The sequence below is a fragment of the Ailuropoda melanoleuca genome, chromosome 7 (assembly GCF_002007445.2).
Source record: "Ailuropoda melanoleuca isolate Jingjing chromosome 7, ASM200744v2, whole genome shotgun sequence".
In the NCBI taxonomy this organism is placed as follows: domain Eukaryota; kingdom Metazoa; phylum Chordata; class Mammalia; order Carnivora; family Ursidae; genus Ailuropoda; species Ailuropoda melanoleuca.
In genome coordinates this window covers 13,505,656-13,528,449 of record NC_048224.1, presented here as the reverse complement: position 1 = coordinate 13,528,449, position 22,794 = coordinate 13,505,656, and the positions used below count along the sequence as shown (strand labels likewise).

General features: G+C 39.6%; 1 protein-coding gene across 2 annotated transcripts in view; it reads right to left on the bottom strand.

Moving 5' to 3' along the window:
* The window catches only part of FOCAD (focadhesin), a 297,598-nt gene that overhangs the window by 74,861 nt on the left and 199,943 nt on the right, over nucleotides 1-22,794 (bottom strand). For both annotated transcript variants that reach the window (XM_002918527.4, XM_034663973.1), the window contains 2 exons: nucleotides 16,874-16,995; nucleotides 3,303-3,395 (listed from right to left, as the gene is read on the bottom strand). In XM_002918527.4, coding sequence (XP_002918573.2) covers nucleotides 3,303-3,395; nucleotides 16,874-16,995 — 215 coding nt within the window. The remainder of the gene's footprint in view (nucleotides 1-3,302; nucleotides 3,396-16,873; nucleotides 16,996-22,794) is intronic.

The window sequence follows — 22,794 nt, the reverse complement described above, 5'->3', positions numbered from 1 at the left end:
GATCCTCTGGTTTAATGCTACAAAGTACGTCTAGCACCAGATGGAAGGAACTGTAACTCTGTACAGAAGAAGGGTCCTCCAGGACAGAAATTCTTGATATAGACAAGGAGTCTGGCAGTTGCTCTAATTCTTCTAAGATACCATAAATTCGGTTTAAGGGTGGGGGCTCATTTAAAAAAAACTCAAACAATTAAAATGCATCAGTGTGCTTTCAAATAATAGTGATGCCCTAAAAAGCTTTCCTGTACTTTTAAATGATACCGAAGATCTTCTGAGAGTCTATAATTTGAGTTTCATTTCTATTGTCATCAATTCTCAGGGGAACCGAGAAATCCAAAGTAAAAGGGGTTTTAAAGGATAAACAAGCAAAAAGGCACACCAGCACCTACAACAGTAGAAAGGCAGGATAATTGACCAGCAGTACTAAAGGTACTCAGCTGGCTTTTCATAAACAGATCTATCCTCTAAAAAACTAAACCAATTTGCATTATTTGTTGTTACAACAAATGACTGCCAGGGAACGTGCGTGCAGCAGTGGAAAAGGCTGAGGCTCTGGGGACAGACAAATCCAGGTGAAGTCCCAGTTCCTTCCCAGAAGCCTGACAGTTGTGACTGTTGGGTTTTGCACTGTTGCTTTGCTTTCCTAGCAAACCCTGCTTTTTCGTCTGGAATCCCATCATACATGGGGTTAACAACACTCACGTCAAAGGGTTTCTGTAAACATTCATTGAAATAATACATGTGAAGTGTTGGACACATACTAGCTGTTCAATAAATGGTAGTTCTTATTATAAAAAATAACTGTGGTGGTTTGGTTTTTTTTAATCAATTGCAAGTCATCTGCATATACATCATCCTGTTCAATTTAGCCTTCCTTATGCTAAGAGCTAAATAAAATTCTCAATTCATGCTCCAGGAGGAGGAGTTATTCCTTCCTTCTTTCTCCAGGCACCCATAGTACTTTGTACAGCCTCTGTTAAAGCCTCAGAGATGGGGCGCCTGGGTGGCTCAGCTAGTTAAGCGGCTGCCTTCGGCTCAGGTCATGATCCCAGGGTCCTGAGATCGAGTCCCACATAGGGTTCCTTGCTGAGCAGGGAGCCTGGTTCTCCCTCTCCCTCTCCCTCTGCCTGCTGCTCCTCTTCCTTTTGCTCTTTCATTCTCTAATAAATAAATAAAATCTATAAAAAAAAAAAAGCCTAAGAGATGTTGTATTACAATTGCTGGTGGACGTGTCAGTCTCCTGCACTGGACCAGGAGCTCGCAGAGAGGAAGGAGTGCTTTATTCTCCTTCGTACCCCACACGCCTGGCACAGGGCCTGGCCAGTGAAAGGTGGCCCGTAAATGTTTGCTGAAGGAAAGCACTGGAAAAATCACATTGAGGCAAACGGATGTGAGAAAAAGTGCGTACTCTGACTTGCAATCTCACTCTTGTTGAATAAAAACTACGACTGGTTGACGGTGTGTATGAGTAACACACATTTCTTCACTCATGCACCTGTTCAAAACCAAGTGCCCAGATGCCACCTGGAACAAAAACGTGTGAAAGCTGAGCCGAAGGAGGGTTCTAAAAGGCCATCTTTAAATTTGAATTCCGGTGTAGTTTGGGGAACCGTCTAAAATGCAGTGATGTGGCTGACAGACTATGTTGAAACGACCGGACAGCTTGATGAACATGGAAGTTCCTGGTCCCCTACTCAGTTCTAATGAGTCAGAACCTCTGAAGACGCATCGCTGCTTCACGAATCCTAGACTCAATAAAATAGGCTGCGGCAAAGTTTTAATTTAAGAGGAGAACACCAATGCTAAGATGCTTAGTCATCCCTTCCCAAACCACGCCCCCATCCCCACCCACTCCTCCTCCCTACTTGGTCTTTTAGGACAGCTGTTAACCTTTAACCATAACACCACACTTCCTGAGACTCCATGAAAATCCTATTCTGGGCCACAAATTACTTAGGTACTATCAGATTTTTTTTCTATCATCCTTAAAAATGAATTTTAAGCTTAGAATAAAGGCTGGTTAGTCATTTCCTTATATTGTTAACTGTTCGTATATTCCCACGCTGACCCCAAATTTTCTAATGTCAAAATTCACAAACTACGACTTTAAGTATTACTGGATTAAATGAAGGCAAACTGAGTATAATTCATTTATTTAGAGAGCACCTACTATGTTTTAGGCACTGTGCCAGGTTCTAGAGAGACAACAGGGAAGAAAACAACAGTTCCTAGCTTTAAGGAACAGAGAGAACCAATGGACCCCAGACAAACACCTAAGTTGGTAAGGGCTTCAAAACGGGAAGCATGGAGGATGCTTTACCAGCTCAGTCAGAGGAGGGCAGGACTTGTGATCTCGGGGGTGTGAGTTCCAGCCCCACGTTGGGTGTAGAGATTACCAAAAAAAAAAAATAAAAAATCAAATCAAATCTTAAACAAAGTGAGGGTGGGGGTAGGGTGGGGAAGCAGGGATTCTAAAAGCACAAAAGAGGGGCATACAATTCAGTTTGGGGGGCCCCACAGGTAGGTGCCTTCGGAGATAAAATACTCTAAAAAACCAGCGGAAATTAGGTGGGCAAAGAGGGAAGGCAGGGCCTATAGCAGAAGGAGCTGTGTGTGAGTCAAGGGGTTAGGGGAGACATGCCGAGTGTGGACAACGAAGAGACTTAGCGAGACTGAAACACACAATTCCAGGGAAGGACTAAGAAATAATAAGGCTGGAACTGTAAACACGGACAGCCTGGGGAGGCACAGGTACAGGGGCGAACAGTGAGCTCAGCCTGGGACGTGCTTATGTCAAGGTGCTGTGGGACAGCCACAGAGAACACCTGCGACATCTAGGAGGTCTCAGAAAGCAGCACGATATAGAAGAGGAGCACCCAAGGGGGGCTCTGGACTGGCCACAGATGGAGGACATCAAGGTTCAAATGTAAGTGCAGTTACGAGCATAACGCACATTCTTTTATGAGCAAAACTAAACGTCGCATTTTTCTTTTTTAAAGATTTATTTATTTGTCAGAGAGAAAAGGAGAAAGAGAGCACAAGCAGGGGCGGCAGCAGGCAGAGGGAGAAGCAGGATCCCACTGAGCAAGGAGCCCCATGCGGGACTCAATCCCAGGACCCTGGGATCATGACCTGAGCGGAAGGCAGACACTTAACCGACTGAGCCACCCAGGCGCTCTAAGCGCTGCATTTTTGATGGTGCTATTTTCCTAATCGCTTTTATATTAAATCCATATGTGCAGTAAAACTTGAGATCCGAAGGAGACACCGTCCTACAGCAACCGATCCTACGGTTTCCTTACCTGTAAAATGGCGTGATAAGCTCGACTCATATACGCGAGCCAGGCCTGTGGCAGAAAGATCGCCCGGTGCCACTCGGAGAGCTGGATGTGAACCTGTGGGGAAAACGGACCACAACATAAGTTAGACTGTGTGGTATTAAAACAGAATAAACTTCTTTCCTTCCCTTCATTTAAATGATTTAGATTCTAAAACAAACCAAATCAGTCTAGGATCAGAACCACAAATAAGGTCTTTCGGCTCTTTTCAAAGGAGCAGAGTTTAGAGTCGCGTCAAGACAAAATAAAATAAGCCTGGAATTTTCTAAATTAAAGCAAATAGAGCTCTGCAGTAATCACAAGTTAAGATGTATGTGTAATACAAATGTGTCCCTGAAAATGAGGGGGCAACTCTGTGAAGCCTCTTGCCAATGTCAGGAAACTAGGTATTGTCTGGCAAATGCCCCTAGTCATTTTAAATAAAAATAAATATTGCTCACATCCTGGATTTCTACTATGACAATTTCTGAAGTAATAAACTCCAATTGCCAACAGAAATATCGCATTGTGTCGAAACCGTGAGGGCCAGAGATGCAAATAAGTCCCTCATAGAGCAATCGCGCACACCACTAGATAAATGCCCTTTAATCATTGTGCGTAAACAGAGAAAAATGATATATGCCAACACTGAAGCCCTGTTTCTGAAGAGAGGCCCAGACAAAACATCTGGTTTTCATAGTCATTTCTGTTTCTACCTATTAGTATGAGGCTATCTTGCAACAAATCTTCCCAAGGTCTGCTTCTGTGAAAGAAAGATCGCTCAAGAAAAACAGTCACAGTGCATCACATTTCACATTTCCTGTAACTCATCTCATCTAAACCCAAACAACTAAAACTGTAGTCTGGGTCCTACGCACACAAAAACAACAACAAACAGCGAAAAAGACGAATTTCTATATAATGGCCCCAGAATCATGATAACTAGAGTGCGTAAGGAGGTCTTACTGTATTGTGGGAATTAATTTTCTCCAGGGCTTTGATAGGGAAGAGAACAGCTGCTCTGAATACAGCTGCTTCCCAGGGCCTCTGGAATTTTCTGTACTCCTAGTCCTTGTGTGGGCCTACTACACCTAAGGTACTAGGAAAGGTTATGAGGATTATCAATCAGTGTGTCTGCGGAGAACGTTCTAGTGGGAGAGTCAGAAAGGAGCACAGATTATCAGGGAAAATTAGGAGGAACCTACGGGAATGAAAAGAACAAAGAAAATTCTGTCTGCTATCTATTACTTCTCATCCTAACATTGCTTCTCTCAAAACAAACAAACAAACAAAAAACCTTGATACTTAGTCTGAAGAAGATACTCGCACCATAAAATGAACTTTAAAAAAAATTGTAAGGATAGGTTTCTTCTTTTTCCGATTAAGTACTCACTGTATCGAGTAGGGGAGGGGGAGCCTTGTCAATAGGTCAACAAAAATCCTGGAAGGAACAGGCCCTCCAACTCCTGCTTCCTCTCTCATTATCTGGAAGCAGACTACAACAGAGGCCACATTTCCAGCTGGAGAGGCATTAATCGGTCTTTGGCCCTGCTGTCCGTTTCCAAGATGTGGGGCATTTTCCTGTCAATTTTATTTCCGTTTCATAAAATACATTAACTATCAAGTCCAATTTGGGGCGTCTGGGTGACTCAGTCGGTTGAGCATCTGACTCTTGACTTCGGCTCAGGTCATGATCTCAGGGTCCTGAGATGGATCCCCACGTCAGGCTCCGCACTGGGCATGAAGCCTGCTTAGGATTCTGTCCCCTTCCCTCTGCTCCTCCCCCCCCCAAAAAAAAAATCCTATTTTGAGACCTGGATTTAACAGAAAGAACACTCAAACACCACAATCAAACTTTCCTCTCTTAGTTCACAACCTCAAAATACTTCAATATTTTCCTGACAAATAATCCACGGACATCTCTGCAGCACTGGGACTATCCAGGGTCTCCGTGAATTGGTAAAAAAAAACACTGAATGTTTTTGGAAGGACAACAGTGGAGATTACCACTTCAACCTGAGTTAAGAAAAAAGAAAGTATTATGGAAAAAATGTAAAGGAAAATGAGCAAATCAAACGTTGAGCTTCTAAGAACAAAAGCATTTGTGCCCGGAAACCTATTTGAAAGGAGGTTACAAACTGAAGGTTAAAGCTAATCCGCTGCCGCTCCCACCACATCTGAAGGTGGGTGCGGGGACCCAGCACAACTCTCGAGCGGACACACCAGCCCGAACTCCTCGTGGTTTATGAGATTATACCTAGTCCCAGGGTTCCACGGATCAGCTGTGAAAAAATCTCCTTGAAAATGCACTCGCTTGCTGCGCTCTCCTTTACTGAAGAGAAACAGGGAAACAGCCTGCAGTCAGTCATGCCCTTACACTCCAGTTGTGTTACACAGCAAAAGAGACGCCTTGGACTGTTTTTAACAAAAAAACATTTTAGGGCACTATTCTAATTCAATATATAGCCACCCATATAGGTTAATGTTGCTAGGCTGAAAAATACAATTAGCATTTTTAAAGCATGAAAATTATGTATAATTTGCTATACTCTGACAAGGCTTTGAAGGAAACCCAAACAACTAAAGAATTGCAAATCATGAACTGGCAACCCTGTTACTCAGCGGATGAGGGTTCTCAACTACTGTACGGCAAGTTTTCATGCACGTGGAATGTAGTCTTGCTTCATCTACACATACTCTTGCAATGATGGGTGTCTGATGGACTCTTGGCATGAGCAGGTTCTAGAATCTGGAGAAGGGTAAGCATTTCCAGGTGTTAAGAGGGAGTAAGTACCATGAAACATTATGCATGTGCCTAAAAAAGAGACCATGTTAGAAAAATATACATGAGGAGGGTATGGGGGGGACAATGAGGGGAAGACAGGGACTGGAACAGTTTACAGTACTCAATAGGGTGGTTAGGTAGACCTCACGGAGAAGGTGAAGGCTGAATAAAGACTGGAATGCGATGATAAGTGCTGGTGGGAATGGAAAACAGTTCAGCTACTGTGGAACAGTTCAGCTTTGGTCATTCCTCAAGAAGTCAAACACAGAACTACCTTATGAACCAGCAATTCCAATTCTATGTACATATCCAGAAGAATCAAAACCATTTATGCAAACAAACACTGTACATGAATGCTCAAAGCATTTTCACAATAACCAAAAGATGGAGCGCGCCCACGTGAGCAAAGAATGAATGAACACAATATAGCTACAACGGAATATTTTTTTATTTTATTTTATTTTATTTTTTCATTTTTTTCTGCTACAACGGAATATTATTCAACCATAAAAAGGAATGACGTGCAGACGCAAGACAGATGTAGATGAACTGTGAAAACATTTATGTGAAAGAGAAGAAGCCAGACAGAAAGGTTCCTATTAGATCATTTTATTTATATGAAATATCCAGGATAGGTAAATCCACAGAGACAGAAAGCAGACTGTGGTTGCCAGGGGAGGGGAAGAGACAAGGGAAGGAAAGAAGGGAGGGGGAAATGGGAAGTGACTGTTACACACACACACACACACACACACACACACACACACACACGATCTCACTGGAGGGTGATGAAAATGTTCTGGAACTAGACAGAGGTGATGGTTTGCACATTGTGAGTATACGGAATACCACAGAATTGTATGCTTCAAGCTTTAAAAGGGTTAATTTTATGTTATGTGAATTTTACTTCAGTTAAAAAACACACAAACACAAGGTAAGGCACAGGTCCTAAAGCCCACATGGCTAACCTGCCTGAGGAACCAATGAGCATGGACAGAGTGAGCGAGAGAGAAGTTCAGCAAATTAAGAGGGCACTCAGAAAACGCAGGGAAGTGACTTCTAGGTCATTTTTCAGGACTTTTTTTTTTTTTTTTGAGAGAGAGAGAGAGACAGCGCGCACGTGCGTGTGTGGGCACAGAGGACAAGGGGCAGAAGTAGAGGGAGAGAGAGAATCTTAAGCAGGCTCCACACCCAGGGCAGAACCCAACACGGGGCTCGAGCTCACAACCCTGAGCTCATGACTGGAGCTGAAATCGAGAGGCAGACGCTTAACTGACTGAGTCACCTGGGTGCCCCTCAGGACTTGTCTTTATTCTTAGTAAAGGGGGAGCCATTATAACGTTTTGAGAAGAAAGACATGATCTAACCTATAGCGTAAAAGGATCATGCTGTCTGCTATGTTGAGGACAGACCATAAGGGGCAAAAGTCGGAGCAGAGACGCCTACTCACAGGGGCTACTGCAAAAATCGGGATGAGACAGAACAGTGGCTGAGAGTTGTGTCAGCAACACTACAGAATACGACGAGTTTTTGAATGTTTAGCTATGTAATTTTTCCACCCACCCCAAACGTCAGGTAAAATGCCAATATATAAAACAGAAAACAGGCAAAACTTGTCTAGATGAAGTGAGGGCGAGGGCTGGGGGCCTGGTGGTCAGCCTTCTTGATCATCTGACCCTATTTGCAGTGGTCCTCAGGACTCTTGAAAACACGGTTTTAACCAGAAGGACATAAACTAGATCAGTGGTTTCAGAAGAAGGGGGAGATGAAAGGGACTGACTACAAAGGAGCATGGGGGAATTTTTAGGGTGACAGAACTGTTCTTATCTTGACTGGGGTATGGGTTACATGAATGTGTGTACTTATAAAAATTCATAGAACTAAGTACTAAGAGAGGTGAAATCAACTGCATGTATATTATACCTCAATACAAATAAAATTGAAAGTCTGAAAGTCACTTTCAGCCTGTAATGCTTCTCAAACCCTCACTTCCCACCATCTATGACACTCTGTACACTTGCCATCAGCACTGAAAATCTACCCTTCCTCTTTTGTGTTTCTATCAATATCACACATCAATATCCCAGTCACCCAGGTCTGAAAATTCTCATTGATCCTGGACTTCTTTCTTGCCCCCAACTCAACAGCCAACTCCACCTCTGAAATGTTTCTTCTATTTTCCATACTTTCTTCCTCACTGGCTTAGTCCTAATTCCTGCCTAGAGTACTGAGGCCCCTAACTGATCTCCTAACAGCCTAACATCTTACCTCTTTCTAACACGTCCGAAATGGTGCTGCTACTCTTCCATTAACTCAGAACTTCTTTTCAAAAACCTTTGATGGTTCATTAAAGAATAAAGTCCAAACTCTTCTGTACTATGTTCAAAGCCTTTTAGAATCAAAAGCACACCATTTACTTTAAGACATAATTTGTTCTCATATTAAGAACTCTGCTGGCCAAGATCCCCATCCAATTTCCCTAGATGATTTCCTGCTCCTCTCTTTCATTTAACCTGCATTCTGGCTGAACTGGGTTATAAACCAATTCCCAAGTCAGTTCCTATACTCTACAGCACCTTTGCACTCACTACTTCCACTACCTGGAACACCCCGTCTTCCTCTCATCTCTACTTACTGAAATAGTTTCTTCCACCTCTATACTTCCAGGATGCACAAACCTCTCCTGTAACATTCAACCGATTCCATCTTTGATTATTTGTGTATGCACCCTAACCTCATACAATCCTAAGGGTAGAGATCCCGTTCTACTCATCTCAGGATCCCTCCCACGGACCCATAATAATGTTCCGCACTTAAGTGTTCAATTAAGTACCTGCTGAGTTTAATCAAATTAAATGTACAGTATTTGCTTTAAGACAAAATTCTGTCATGTGAAAACTATACGGTCGTAAACACGCAATCACAGAAAATTATGATGTTCAACTTTCAATCAGGCTGGAAACAGTGTTAGGAAACTTTTTTAGGTAGACACAGCTAAGCTCAAACACAAATTGTTGAGGGCACAGTTATTTGAAATTTTATAAAAGCACGACCAAAATGTTCTGGCCAGGACATGTTTCATTCCAGCTAAAACCACAGTGAGTGACAAAGCAACATTTTCAAGTGGGTATTGTGTGTTTCATGTTTTGAAATTTCCTCACTAAACTCTACTTGTATCATATAGGATTTAATCAAGTACACCTGGAACAGCAGCTCAGCAGAACATATCTCCCTCAGAAACACGATTCACAAAGGCAGGGAAATGTGGAAAGAGAAAACCAAAGAGTAGATTTTGTTTCCTCACTGCTACGTATTTTACTTGAAGGAACTACCCGGCCACCCATTAACTTACTGTTCAGAATATACCGCTCAGAAATTTGGTAGTGTCTTCTGTCTCTTACGCCATCTTAACAAGTATGATTACTCGTTTATAAGAAAACATCCATTTTAACAGACTTTCATTAAATACGATAAACTGAGTAAAATAACCTTTGGTGAGGTTGTTAGAAGGTCAAAGTAGAATGAAATAAGGTAGGGCGGCATGTACAAATCTACAGGTAAACTAAGTGCTTGCTATCGGCTTTAAAACCCCAATTTCACAAAGGAAGACATTTCCACGCTCCCCGGATGTATTTATTAGCAAAAGAATAAAAGTATTTAATGTCAGCTGCTACACAGACACACAAACACTGAGCCACTACATTTAGTCTGTGACGTACACACACTCCTCCCACATGCCCAGAAAAAAAACCATTTGTACTTAGTGTTAGAGACCCCAAAGCCACTCAACGTCCCATTGTTTACATATGAGATATAATAGCCTTCAATTTTCTGTCAATAGTAATCTTGTTTGCACAAAAATAATTTTGTTAGTCCTGTCTCCTGAAAAATAGTGGCTGAAGGACAAGAAGGGAGGGCTTGTAGAGGACACGTTTTAAAAGTAAAATGACACTCTTCTCTTTGTGGGTGCTTTCTGGACATTTAAAAATTTCTCTCCCTGACTCTCTCCCCCTCATCTTCTCTCTCTCTCTCTTCCTCAGTCTATCTCTCCCCCGTCCCCCATCAGGATAACATTAGCTTGAAAGCTGACAATTCAATCACATCTCAAGCAACCATTTACTGTTATTTAATAGGAGGGGGGAAAACCCAGTTACCATAACAACTCACATCACATGGTAATTATGGAGTCTCTAAAATACAGCAAACCATACTTTTCACAGTGTTTTCTAAGGGGAATGTGTAATAAGCACAGATACCACTTCTTCCAATTATTATTCAGAATTTCCATCTAATTGTTTCATACTGCATGAGTGCTAACGCTACTCCACACTCTTCCTAAGAAATATGTTTTTAAACAAAGAAGGAATGAAAGAAAAAGGCAAATATATTTCTTGCATTTCAAATGATGGGTTATATCTCACCTATTTCTGGGCATCTAGGGAAAAAAATCCACAGAAGGCAGAAGAAAGGTAAAATTAATTTATAGGGCAAAAGAATCAAATGATGATCCACAGAGAAGGAAGGGAGGAAGAAGGAAGGACAGATTTCATTCAGAATGAGTGCTGCCAATAAGTCCAGCTAAGAGTTCCCTGGAATAAAAATGAGAACAGAGCTCATTACCTAACGCAGAGTAAGAAATGTGGTTGGGTGAAGGCAGCAGGATCAGGGAAATTTGCATGTGCCCAAAGATGGAGGAAATAATGAAGCAAGACTGCCATTCTCAATCAGCGACAAATCACTATCATCCAATTTAGGTGAGAGTGTCACATCAGAGTTAGAAATGCCAAAGGATGACAAGACAGGCAGCAAATTTCAGGGAAGGAAACTGTCATTCACCTTCAACCTCCTTATCAGGAGGAATCAAGTTAGTCTCAGGATGAGAAAGTGTAGTTATAAACAGAGCAGAAGAGGAGAGTCACTTGAGGTTGGAGAAGTCCTAGTAGGTCCGAAATGACCCCTGGTTGTCCCTCTTCAAAGGAGCGGAGAGAGAGGGGGCACTTCGGGTTTAGAAAAGTCTAGACAGGCCAATGATTATACAGAACTTCTCCTGGGGTATGTCAGGTCAAAGTCAAATCAGACTTAGATTTGCGAGTCTTCCAAAAGTCCCATGAGAGAGTTTCATGAAGTCTAAGGCACATCCAAGTTTCAAAAGGATTTAAATCATTAACCCAACAAAGGTCTATGAAGCATCTGCTATGTGCCGGGAATACCAGGCATTGGAGCTACATGTGACCAAAACAAAGCTCCCTGATTTTATAAACTTTACACTTTACAGAGGGGGACTAACTGTCATGTATGCTGTGCCACCCACAACACCCCCTTCAGGATTAGTAGGAAGATGGACAGATCTGAGCGAAGAGACTCATATATTAAATAAATTGAGTTCATAGTTATAAACATTCCTGAGGAAAACTCCAAGCACGAATGGTTTCACTGGAAAATTCTACCAAACATTTAAGGAAAAACTATTTATTAGGATAGCATTATACAGTAACATATCAGGCAAAGACAATAAAGGGAAACTATAGAACAATATTCCTCATGAACGAAGATAGAAAAATCCTTAACAAAATATTACTAGCAAGTCAAATTCAGCAATATATAAACAGGACCATACATTAGGATTACGTGGAGTTCTTCCCAGGAATGAAGATTTGGTTCACTCAGACAAATCAAAATAATTCATCATATCAACAAGTTTCAAAAGTATACAATCTTCTGAATAGATAGAGAACAAAACATTCAACAAAATTCAACATCCATTTGTGATAAAAACTTTCAGCAATTTAGGAATAAAAGGAAACTTTGCGAACCTGATAAAGCGTATCTACAAAATCTTCATACTAAAATAAGCTAAATATAGCACCGTATTTAATGTTAAGACACTGCATGTTTTCCCGCAAGACCGTGCATAAGATAAGAAGTGTCTGCTCTTACACTCTAGTTCAACACTGCACTGGAGGGCCCTATACAGTGTCATCAGGCAAGAAAAAGAAATGAAAGGCACACACATCAGGAAAAAAAAATTAAGATCATCCCTACTTACACACATCACAATGAAAAACAAAAAGAAGCTACAAAAAATCAACAAGAATGTGTAGGTGGGTTTAGTAAATTTAGAGATATCCATTATATGTTTATATACTAGCAATGAGCAGTTGCAAATTAAGACAAACGAAAAAACAGTTTAATTTGATGCAGTAGCATCAAAATACTTGGGGACATGCAATACTCATTAAATTTAACAAAATATGCATAAGATTTGTAATAAAACAAAACACTGACCTGAAATAATGGAAAGATATATATGCCTTGTGCAAGAGTTGAAAGACTCAATATTAGTGAGATGTCAATTCTCTCCCAAATTGATGTACAGATTCAATACATTTCTAACCAAATTTACAGCAGGCTTTTTTTGTGGTTTCTCAAAGCTAATTTAAAGTTTACATGGAAAAGCCAAAGGCGTAAGATAGCCAAATTTTAAAACAACAAAATTGGAGGATTCATATTACTTGATTTCAAGACTTTTTATAAAGCAACAGTAATTAAGCTGTGTGGTTTTGGTTGAAGTACACACACACAGATCAAGGGAATACAACTGAATGCAGAAGTAGACCCACGCAGGGGCGCCTGGGTGGCTCAGTCAGTTAAGCGTCTGCCTTCAGCTCAGGTCATGATCCCAGGGTCCTGGGATTGAGCCCCGAGTCAGGCTCCCTGCTTGGTGGGGCGTCTGCTTTACCCTGTGCCTCTCCCTCTGTGTGTGCTCACACTCTCTTGCTCTCTCTAGCTCTCATTCTCTTTCAAATAAATAAATAAAATCCTTAAAAAAAAAAAAAAAAAAGGAGACCCATACATACGGACAAATGATTTTCGACAGAGGTGTCTTGGTGAAGAAAGGATGGTATATTCAATAAACATAACTCATATCTCATGAAAAATTAACACACAGATTCTAGGCCAGAATGTAAACTGTAAACTATAAAACTTCTATATGTAAACACAGGAGATCATCAAGGGACTAATGGATAAACTATGTATGGTAGATTCACATAATGGGATATTTTTCGGTCATAAAAACGAATGACATCCTGACACGTTACAGCATATATAAACTTTGAAAACATTATACTGCGTGAAAAAAGTCAGACAAATAGACCACATATTGTATGATTCCATATACATGTAATGTCCAAAATATGCGAACTATAGAGACAGATAAGTGGATTAGTGGTTGCTGGAAGCTAGGAAAAGAGGGAAAGGGAGTCTCTCTGCTAATAGGTACAGAATTTCTTTTTGGTGGGATGAAAATACTCTAAAATTGATTGTGCTGACAGTTTCGCAACTCTGTGAATATGCTAAAACCACTGTTTTGCACATCTTACATGAGTGGGTTTCATAGCACGTTAATTATGCCTTGATTTTTTAAAAAATAAAGAAAGAAGAAAATATAGGAGGGAAAAAAAAAGAAAAGAGAAGACCTTTGAGACTTTGGGTTAGACAAAAAGCAAGGACCATAAACAGAAAACCTTGATAAACTGAAATTCTTTAAAGCTAACCATTTGCTCTTCAAAAGACACTGCCAAGGAAATAAAAAGACAAGTTACAGATTTGGTTAAAAAAATTGCAAAACACATTTCTAATAAAGAATTTATACCAGAATAGATAAAGAACTCTCATTTGAAAAGAAAAACCTGGTTAAAAACAACAACAACAACAACAACAAAAAACCAAGCACAACAACAGAATCCTTCATAGAAGAAAAGGTATGACTGGCAAAAAATAAAAGAAAGATCCTCAATACCAAGAGCCATTAAGGAAACACAAAACCACAGAAGAGAAACCACTCTCCAGGGATGAGAATGGCTAGCTTTTAAAAAACTGAGGACTCTGGGCAAAGAGAGCAAGTGGAACCTCCCTTACGTTGCTGGTGGGCACTCCAAATGGACAGTCACCAGGAAAAGTTTGGTAGCTTGTTTCATTCACTTACCATATGGCCTAGCAATCCCACTCCGACAACTTTATTTACTCAAAAGAAATGAAAACAGGTGTCCACACATAGACCTATATAAGAATTGCTTATAGTGGCTTCAGTCCTAATTGCCAAGAACTGGAAACACCCCAAGGGTCAATCGATGGGTGAATAAACCAGCGGAAACTCTCACGACAGATAGTTTTAAAATAAAAGACTCAGAAGCAATAATGAGAACCCAAAGAAGTTTGAAGAAAATGTCCCCTGCAATTATACCAAAAGGATCCCAACAAAAGAAGGACCAGAAGCAAGGAGAAGAGTAAGGAAACCCTAGAGTCATCTTGGGAAGATCCAAAGGTATCTTTAAATGCTGTCTGGTTAACCTGGGATGGCGTAGGGTAGTTCAAGGACCACCCTGAGTCATACTGCCCAGGTTTAGTGTCCAGGCTCCTGTACGTAGGAGCTCTGTGATCTCAAGCACATTAGCAGTACCAACCTCACAGTGTTACTGTAGAGATAAAATGAATAGATAGATAGATAGATAGATAGATAGCAATTTTTAAAATACCTGAGCTGGTTGTTAGCTATTATCACTGCAATTATTACTGATTAACCAGATCTTAAAACTCGTATTATTTGTTGTCACCTAGCTTGAGAAACTGTACGATTCATTCTCTATCTCTGCCTTTTTTTTTTTTTTTTAAAGATTTTATTTATTTACGTGACAGAGATAGACAGCCAGTGAGAGAGGGAACACAGCAGGGGAGTGGGAGAGGAAGAAGCAGGCTCCCAGCGGAGGAGCCTGATGTGGGACTCAATCCCCGAATGCCGGGATCACGCCCTGAGCCGAAGGCAGACGCTTAACGACTGCGCTACCCAGGCGCCCCTCTGCCTTTTTTTTTTTAGTTACAACAAGATGAATCCAAACTAAAATCCTACCATAGACTTGACAAAATTCTATCTAATATATCTTCCAACTGACTCCTAAAATAATGATTTCCTCATCTCTTTGAAATTTGCTAGGCATTCTACAACACAAGCAACAAATATTTTAACCCAAATAATTTCTCTGTTCATATCCAAGGCACGCCTAAATTCTGATGCCATTTGCTGAAACTTATTAGATTGCCTTCTGCTACTCCTCATATTAACACTTTTTCTTGTTTCTGTTCTCATGGTGACTTTTAAAATCAACTTTCCATTAATATACTTAACACTTTGGTTAAGTATTTGGTTAAGTAACCTTCAATCTCCTAGGTGCGCAGCTTAAAAACACAAAAAGGCACCAAATCTCTCCCTTCTCCATGGCAAATAATGAGATGTTAGGTAGGGAAAACAAATCTAGAAATCACCTATGTTCTTTCTTTCATGAAATTAAACCTCTTTTCCTCCCAGATCTTTAGTCCCTCCTTAGTTAAGTGAAAACACTGAATTAGACAAAAAAAAGCTTTGAACCAAATATTTATATAATTTCAACTCTAATTAAATATATGAAAGAACATGGGTGGCACAGGATAAAGACAGATCTCTAAAAACTGGATATGCTACTTGTAGCAAGTGACAGGATGCAGAATATAATCCAGCCAAATGAGTGATACCAAGATTTATAACTTATGCACCAAAATGAGATTTAGTACAAACATACTGTAGTAGCTCTAATTAAGTTTACATCAAACCATTAAATGTTTTACAATTCCTATCTTCATTTGTAAGTGATATATAACCTACCATGTCCAAATCATATAAAAGAAACCTCTTGGTTATGATACTTTGTTATTCATTTATTTTAATCTATATACACCTGAATGAGTAACTGTCATAAAATGTTTAAAGGTAACACTAAAGCCCACATTTACCACATGCTCTCCAGCTTCTCTCCTCCCTCTGGTGTTGCTATAATCTGATATGATCAGACTTTATACAAATTGTCTCATGGCATCACATAACTTTATTTTAAAAGGGTAGCCTAAAAGAAAAACAGAATAAACACGAAAACCAAAGGGTTTTTTTTCCCCTTAAACACTTTTGTTTACTGTTAATTCACAACATCCACAAAATATATAAACACTGGAGCCCTACATACTTGCAGAGGATTCAAATCAAGAAACAGGCAAGATTATTTCTTTAAATAATAAGTTGGTATTTATTCTGAACAATACAAGTTAAACAATGATGAAATAAACCAAATTACTACATACTACTCCCTAATAATAAGGCTGGGCAATGAGAGAAGCATGTTTCTTTCAGAAACACATCCAAACACATCCAAATATTTAGTATTCAATTGGGTCCACTATTTTGGTTGCCTTTAAAAGCAACTTATAGGGAAACCTGGGTGGCTCAGTCAGTTAAAGGTCTGCCTTCAGCTCAAGTCATGATCCCATGATCAGTGGGGAGCCTGCTTCTCACTCTGCCTGCTGCTCCCCCTGCTTGTGTGCTCTCTCTCAAAATGGTATGCAAGTTTGGAATTTAAAAAAGGAATGTAGGGGCGCCTGGATGGCTCAGTCAGTTAAGCATCTGCCTTCGGCTCAGGCTGGGATCCCAGGGTCCTAGAATGGAGCCCCTGCATCACATCAGGCTCCCTGCTCAGTAAGGAGCCTGCTTCTGCTTCTCCTTCTCTCCCCCACCCTCGCCCTGCTCATGCTCTCTCGCTCTCTCTTCCTCAAATGAATTTTAAAAATCTTTGAAACAAAATAAAATAAACACACACTAAATTTAATGACCATAAACTGAAGGGGGGGGGTAACGCCTAAACATATACAAGCAAGAAGAACCTGTTACACTGTCTGTGGAGGCACCTACCTCATGCACTAGAGCGAGGGAGGTCTGCTTGAAACTTCGCCCTCTACTGGCCATCAGTCGATTCAACGGTTTGCCATCTTTACTCTGATAGGTTGAAACATCGTAACAAAATAACATACCACCTGAGGGGGAAAAAACAACTTATAAAAACATTTCTTACAGAAAAACTTAATTAATTAGATTCCCAGAGTCTCAGTAATCCATATTCAATCAATCTGGATAGTCAGATTTTTGTTTAAGATTTCATTTATTTGAGAGAGAGAGAGCGCACACCGGAGAACAAGAGCTAGGGGAGGGCAGAGGGACCCTGGGATCATGACCTGGGCGGAAGGCAGATGCTTAATGGACTGAGCCACCCAGGCGCCCCTGGATTGAGAGATTTACAAATTAAAATAATTTGCTAAGCAAATATGATTTTTTGACTACCGGTGTCTAAGGAAAGAAAAAATAGAAGAAGTTAGCAGTTACCATATTCAAATTATCACTTATTCACGAGCCTTATTCATTTGTAAATAAACGAACAAATTTACAATTCATGATTTATTTTAAATTTTGTGAGCTGTTACTTCTAGAGATTTTTAATTTCTTTAAGAACAAATTCCAATTAGGGGCGCCTGGGTAGCTCAGTTGGTTGAGTATCGTGGACTCTCGATTTCAGCTCAGGTCATGATCTCAGGGTCCGGAGACTGGGCCCCATGTGGGGAATCCCCACTCAGCAGGGAGTTGGCTTGAGGATTCTCTCTCTCTCCCTCTGCCTTCCCCCTGCTTGCGTGAACTCTCTCTCTCTAAATAAGTAAATTAGAAGAAGAAGAAGGAGAAGGAGGAGGAAGAAAAAGAAATAATAATAATTCCAATTAAAGAGAAATGCCTACACATATCAAACCTTGTAAACTCCTGATAACAGGGGCCCCTTTAGGTTATACCCACAAGTGGACAAGTTTTCCTTCATCCCTACACTCACATGCATTCACTCTCCCCTTTTTCCTCCCTCCTCCTCCTCTAATCTTTCACCTCCCTGTCCTCCCCACTCTGGTCAACTAAGTTCTCAAACTGAACTTCCAGCTCCAGCTGGCCCCCAGTGTCCATGGAAAAGCAAAGGAAGACAGACAATTGCTAGAAGTAGTCTTGGAAGCTATCTGGGTAATTGTGAGTCAATGAGAAGACACACTCAAGAGCTAAAAATTTTAAAACATAGAGATCATTACATTTTTAAATATCTCTTACTGAAGTACAATATATGCTGAGAAAAGTGCACATCAAAAGCATATGGCTCAATGAATTTTCACGAACTGAACAAGTAATTGGCACCCACATCAAGAAATAAACCATTATCAACATCCCAGACGCCTTTCTCATGCCTCCTTCCAGTCACGTCCACCCCCACCCCAAATGTACCAATCTGCTAACAACCATTCTGCCTACTTTGGTACTTTATATAAATGGAATTAGACTGTACATATGCTTTTGTATCTGGCTTCATTCCCTCAAATAATCATTGCCGAGAATCATCCACATTATTCACAGTTGTAGTCTATTCATTCTCATTGCTGAATAGTATTCCACCACGTGAATATAACACAATCTATCCATTTTACTGTCAATAGGCATTTAGACAGCTTCCAAGGTTAGGGCTCCTCAAATAATGCTGCTATGGACATTACAGTATGTCTTTTGGGGACTTCATTTAGGTTTATCCCTAAGAATGAAATCACTAGGTAAAACAGGGTATGATTTTGTTCAGAACCAGTCTGAACCAGTTTGTTCAGAACCAGTTTTCCACAGTGGTTGTACTGACTTACATTCCCAAACCCAGTCTGGTTGCTCCATGTATTTATCAATACTTTTTATTTTCCATCTTTTTTCACTTAGCCAACCTGGTAAGTATGTAACAGTATCTTACTGTGGTTTTAATTTGCATTTCTCTGATAATGAAGAAGACTATTTACTCATATGTTCACTGGACATTGGAATTTCTTCTTTTGGAGGATGTGTTCAATTCTCTTTCCAATTTTTTATTGATTAACTTTCTTATTGATTTGCAAAAAATATTTGATACAATCTAAATTGAGTCCTTTATCAGATATGTGTATTATAAATACCTTCTTTGCATTCCATGGCCTGCGTTTAAATGCTCTTAATGGTAGATTTTGGTTAACATGTATTCTTGATTTTAATATAATTTATTACTTTTATAATCAGAGATTTTATTTTTTTAAATTTTTTTATTATAATCAGAGATTTTAATTATAGGATCATTTGTTGAAAAGATCATCCCTTTTCTCCACAGCACTGCAATGTCACTCAGGTAACAAATTTGGAGACCTTGGTATGTGGGTCTGTTTCTGGACACTCTATAATCTTCATGGGTCAACCTGTCAATCCTTGCACCAATACCACTTTTAGTTATTGTGGCTTTATAATAGGTCTTGATATCTGGTAATGTATATCCTCCTATTTTGGTGTTGTTCTTCAACATTGCTTTGGCTAATTCTGACCTTTGCATTTCCACACAAATTTTAGAATCAGCTTGTCAATTTCCAATATCCTAGCCAGGATATTGCTAGGGACTGGAATGAATCTATTCATTAATTTAAGAGAGTTGACATTTTTACAAATTAGAGTCTTCTAGTCCATCAACATTGTATATGACTTCATTTATTAGGATGTCTTTAATTTTTCTCCATAATAATTTGTAGCTTCCAGTGTAAAGGTTTTATACACTGTTAAATTTATCCTAGGTAATCAATATTTTTCAGTGCTATATAAATGGTACAGTTTTTAAATTTTTTTACTAAGGTATATAAAAATATATAATTGATTTGTATGTTGACCTTTATATGTATAAAGTAACCTTGCTGAATTCATTTACTAATCCTAATTAGTCTGTAGATTATTTTGGATTTTCCATGTATTATACAAGCATCTACAATGACTATTTAACTGAGTAATCACTAATGAATATTTTTAATATATATATATTTAAACTAAGCTTTACAAGGGTGCCTGGGTGGCTCAGTCAGTTAAGTGCATGCCTTCAGCTCAGGTCATTATCTCAGGGTCCTGGGATCCAGCACCACATCTGGCTCTCTGCTCAGCAGGGAGTCGGCCTCTCCCTCAAATAAATAAAGTCTTTTAAAAAGGAAAAGAAAAGGAAAGAAAAGAGAAAAGAAAAGAAAGAAAAGAAAAGAAAGAAAAGAAAGAGAAAAGAAAAAAAAGAAAGAAAAAGAAAGAAAGAAAGAGAAAGAAAAGGAAGGAAGGAAGGAAGGAAGGAAGGAAGGAAGGAAGGAAGGAAAGTTTTTAAACAAGCCTTACACCCAACATGGGGCTTGAACTCACGACCCTGAGATCAAGAGTTGCATGTGCTACCAACTGAGCCAGCAAGGCACCCCACTGACCACTATTTTAATGGCTAATTTTTTGTCTGCAAATAATTACTATTCTACTTCTTCCTTTCCAATCCTTATGACTTTTATTTTTCGAGGCTTATTACCCTAGCTATAGTCTTCATTACAATACTGAAAAATATAGTGCTTATAACAAACACCCGTCTCTTTCCCAATTTCAGGAGTAAAAGTTTCAATATTTCAGTATGAAGTACAAAGACAGCATTGTAATGTTCTTTATGAGAATTTTAAAAAGCTCCCTTCCATTCATAGTTTAATGAGTCTTTTTTGTATCAGGAATGAAAACAAAATCATTCAGAGGCTATTTCTGCATCTATTGAGATCACCTAAAGATTGTTCTGCCTTTTTCTATTAATGTACTGAACTATACTGATTTTCAAACATTAAATTAACCTCACTCAGTTGTTATGTATTATCCTCTATATTGCTAAATTCCATTTTCTAATATATTTTTGGGGAAGTTTTACCACTATGTATAATGGAAGAGATTGCTTTATAATATTCCCTTCTTGTACTCAGTATCAAGATTATGCTGATCTCATCTACAGTGTTCTCGTTCTCTTTTTCCTATTCTCTGTTAGAATTTATGGAAGACCATTATTATTACTTCCTTGATTTTGGGGAAGAATTAGCCAAGAAAGCCATTTGTACTTAAGAGTTTTCTTTGTGGGAAAGTTGTTAGAGATTCAATTTCTTCAATGCATATCAAACTATTCACATAGTCTATTTCTCCTTCTGTCAGTTTTGCAAAGTTTTATATTTTAGTGAATTTCTATATCTCATCCAAACTGTGACACTTACTGGCTGAAAGTTCTTCATAATATTCTTTTATGATCTTTTTTTTTTTTTAAGATTTTATTTATTTATTTGACAGAGAGACAGCCAGCGAGAGAGGGAACACAAGCAGGGGGAGTGGGAGAGGAAGAAGCAGGCTCCCAGTGGAGAAGCCTGACATGGGACTTGATCCCAGGACTCCGGGATCACGCCCTGAGCCGAAGGCAGTCGCTTAATGACTGAGCCACCCAGGCGCCTCTCTTTTATGATCTTCTTGAATGCTGTAGGTCTGAAGTGGTGTCCTCTCTGTTGTTCCTAATAGAGATAACCTATATTTCTCCATTTTATTATCTAAACTTACAATGGCTTTATCAATTTTTAAAAAACTTTTTAAAGAATCAATTTTTAGGGGTGCTTGGGTGGCTCAGTCGGTTAAGCATCTGCCTTCCACTCAGGTCATGATCCCAGGGTCCTGGGATGAAGTCCTGCATCAGGCTCCTTGCTCAGCAGGGAGCCTGCTTCTCCCTCTGCCTGCTGCTGCCCCTCCTTATGTGCTCTGACAAATAAAAAAAATAAATAAAATCTTAAAAGAAAAAAAAAAAAAAAAGAGGGGCACCTGGGTGGCTCAGTCATTAAGCAACTGCCTTTGGCTCAGGGCGTGATCCCAGCGTTCTGGGATCGAGCCCCACATCAGGCTCCTCTGCTGGGAGCCTGCTTCTTCCTCTCCCACTCCCCCTGTCTGTGTTCCCTCTCTCGCTGTGTCTGTCAAATAAATAAAATCTTTAAAAAACAAAAAAGAATCAATTTTTAGGGGCACCTGGGTGACTCAGTCAGTTAAGCATCCAACTCCTGGTTTCAGCTCAGGTCATGATCTCAGGGTCCTGGGATTGAGCTGTGCATCGGGCTCTGCACTCATCTCAGAGTCTGCATGGGATTCTCTCCCTCTCCCTCTGCCCTTCCCCCTGCTCACGTGTGCATGTACTCTCTCTCGAACAAATAAAATCTTTAAAAAATATATCAATTTTTGGTGTGATTTTCTTTATATGTTTTCTCTTGTTTTTTTTAATTCTTATCTTTATTATTCCTTTAAGCTTAATTTGCTGTTATTCTTGAAATGGAAGCTTAAATCAAATTGTTTTCCTTTCTTGTTATTTAACATACGCATTCAAAGTACAAATTTCCCTCTACTGCTGTTTTAGCTAAGTGCCACCCATGACGTGGCTTATTTTCATTATGATTCAGTTAAGAATATATTCTGATTTCCATTTTTATTTTTCCTTTGATTCATGGATTACTTATAAGTATATTGTTCAATTTTGAAGCTACTGGAGACATTCTAGCTAACCTTTTGTTATTTATTTTTAGCTCAATCCCACCATCATCAGAAGATAGACTCTAATATCAGTTATCAGAAGATAACTTTAATGTTTTGAAATTTCTTAAGTTTATGGTCCATCATATGGTCATTTTGTTAATTTCCCCAAGCACTGCTAAAAAGCATTACTGTAAGGTATAATGCTCTATATGTCAATTAAGTAAAGTTAGTTCATAGTATAGTTCAGAGGTAAATTTACTGATTATTTTGTAAATTTCAATATATGACAGAGCAGCAGCAGCAGCAGAGGGAATGGGAGGAGCAGACTCCCCACTGAGCAGGGAGCCCGATGTGGGACTCGATCCCAGGACCCTGGGATCATGACCTGAGCTGAGGGCAGACACTTAACTGATTGAGCCACCCAGGCG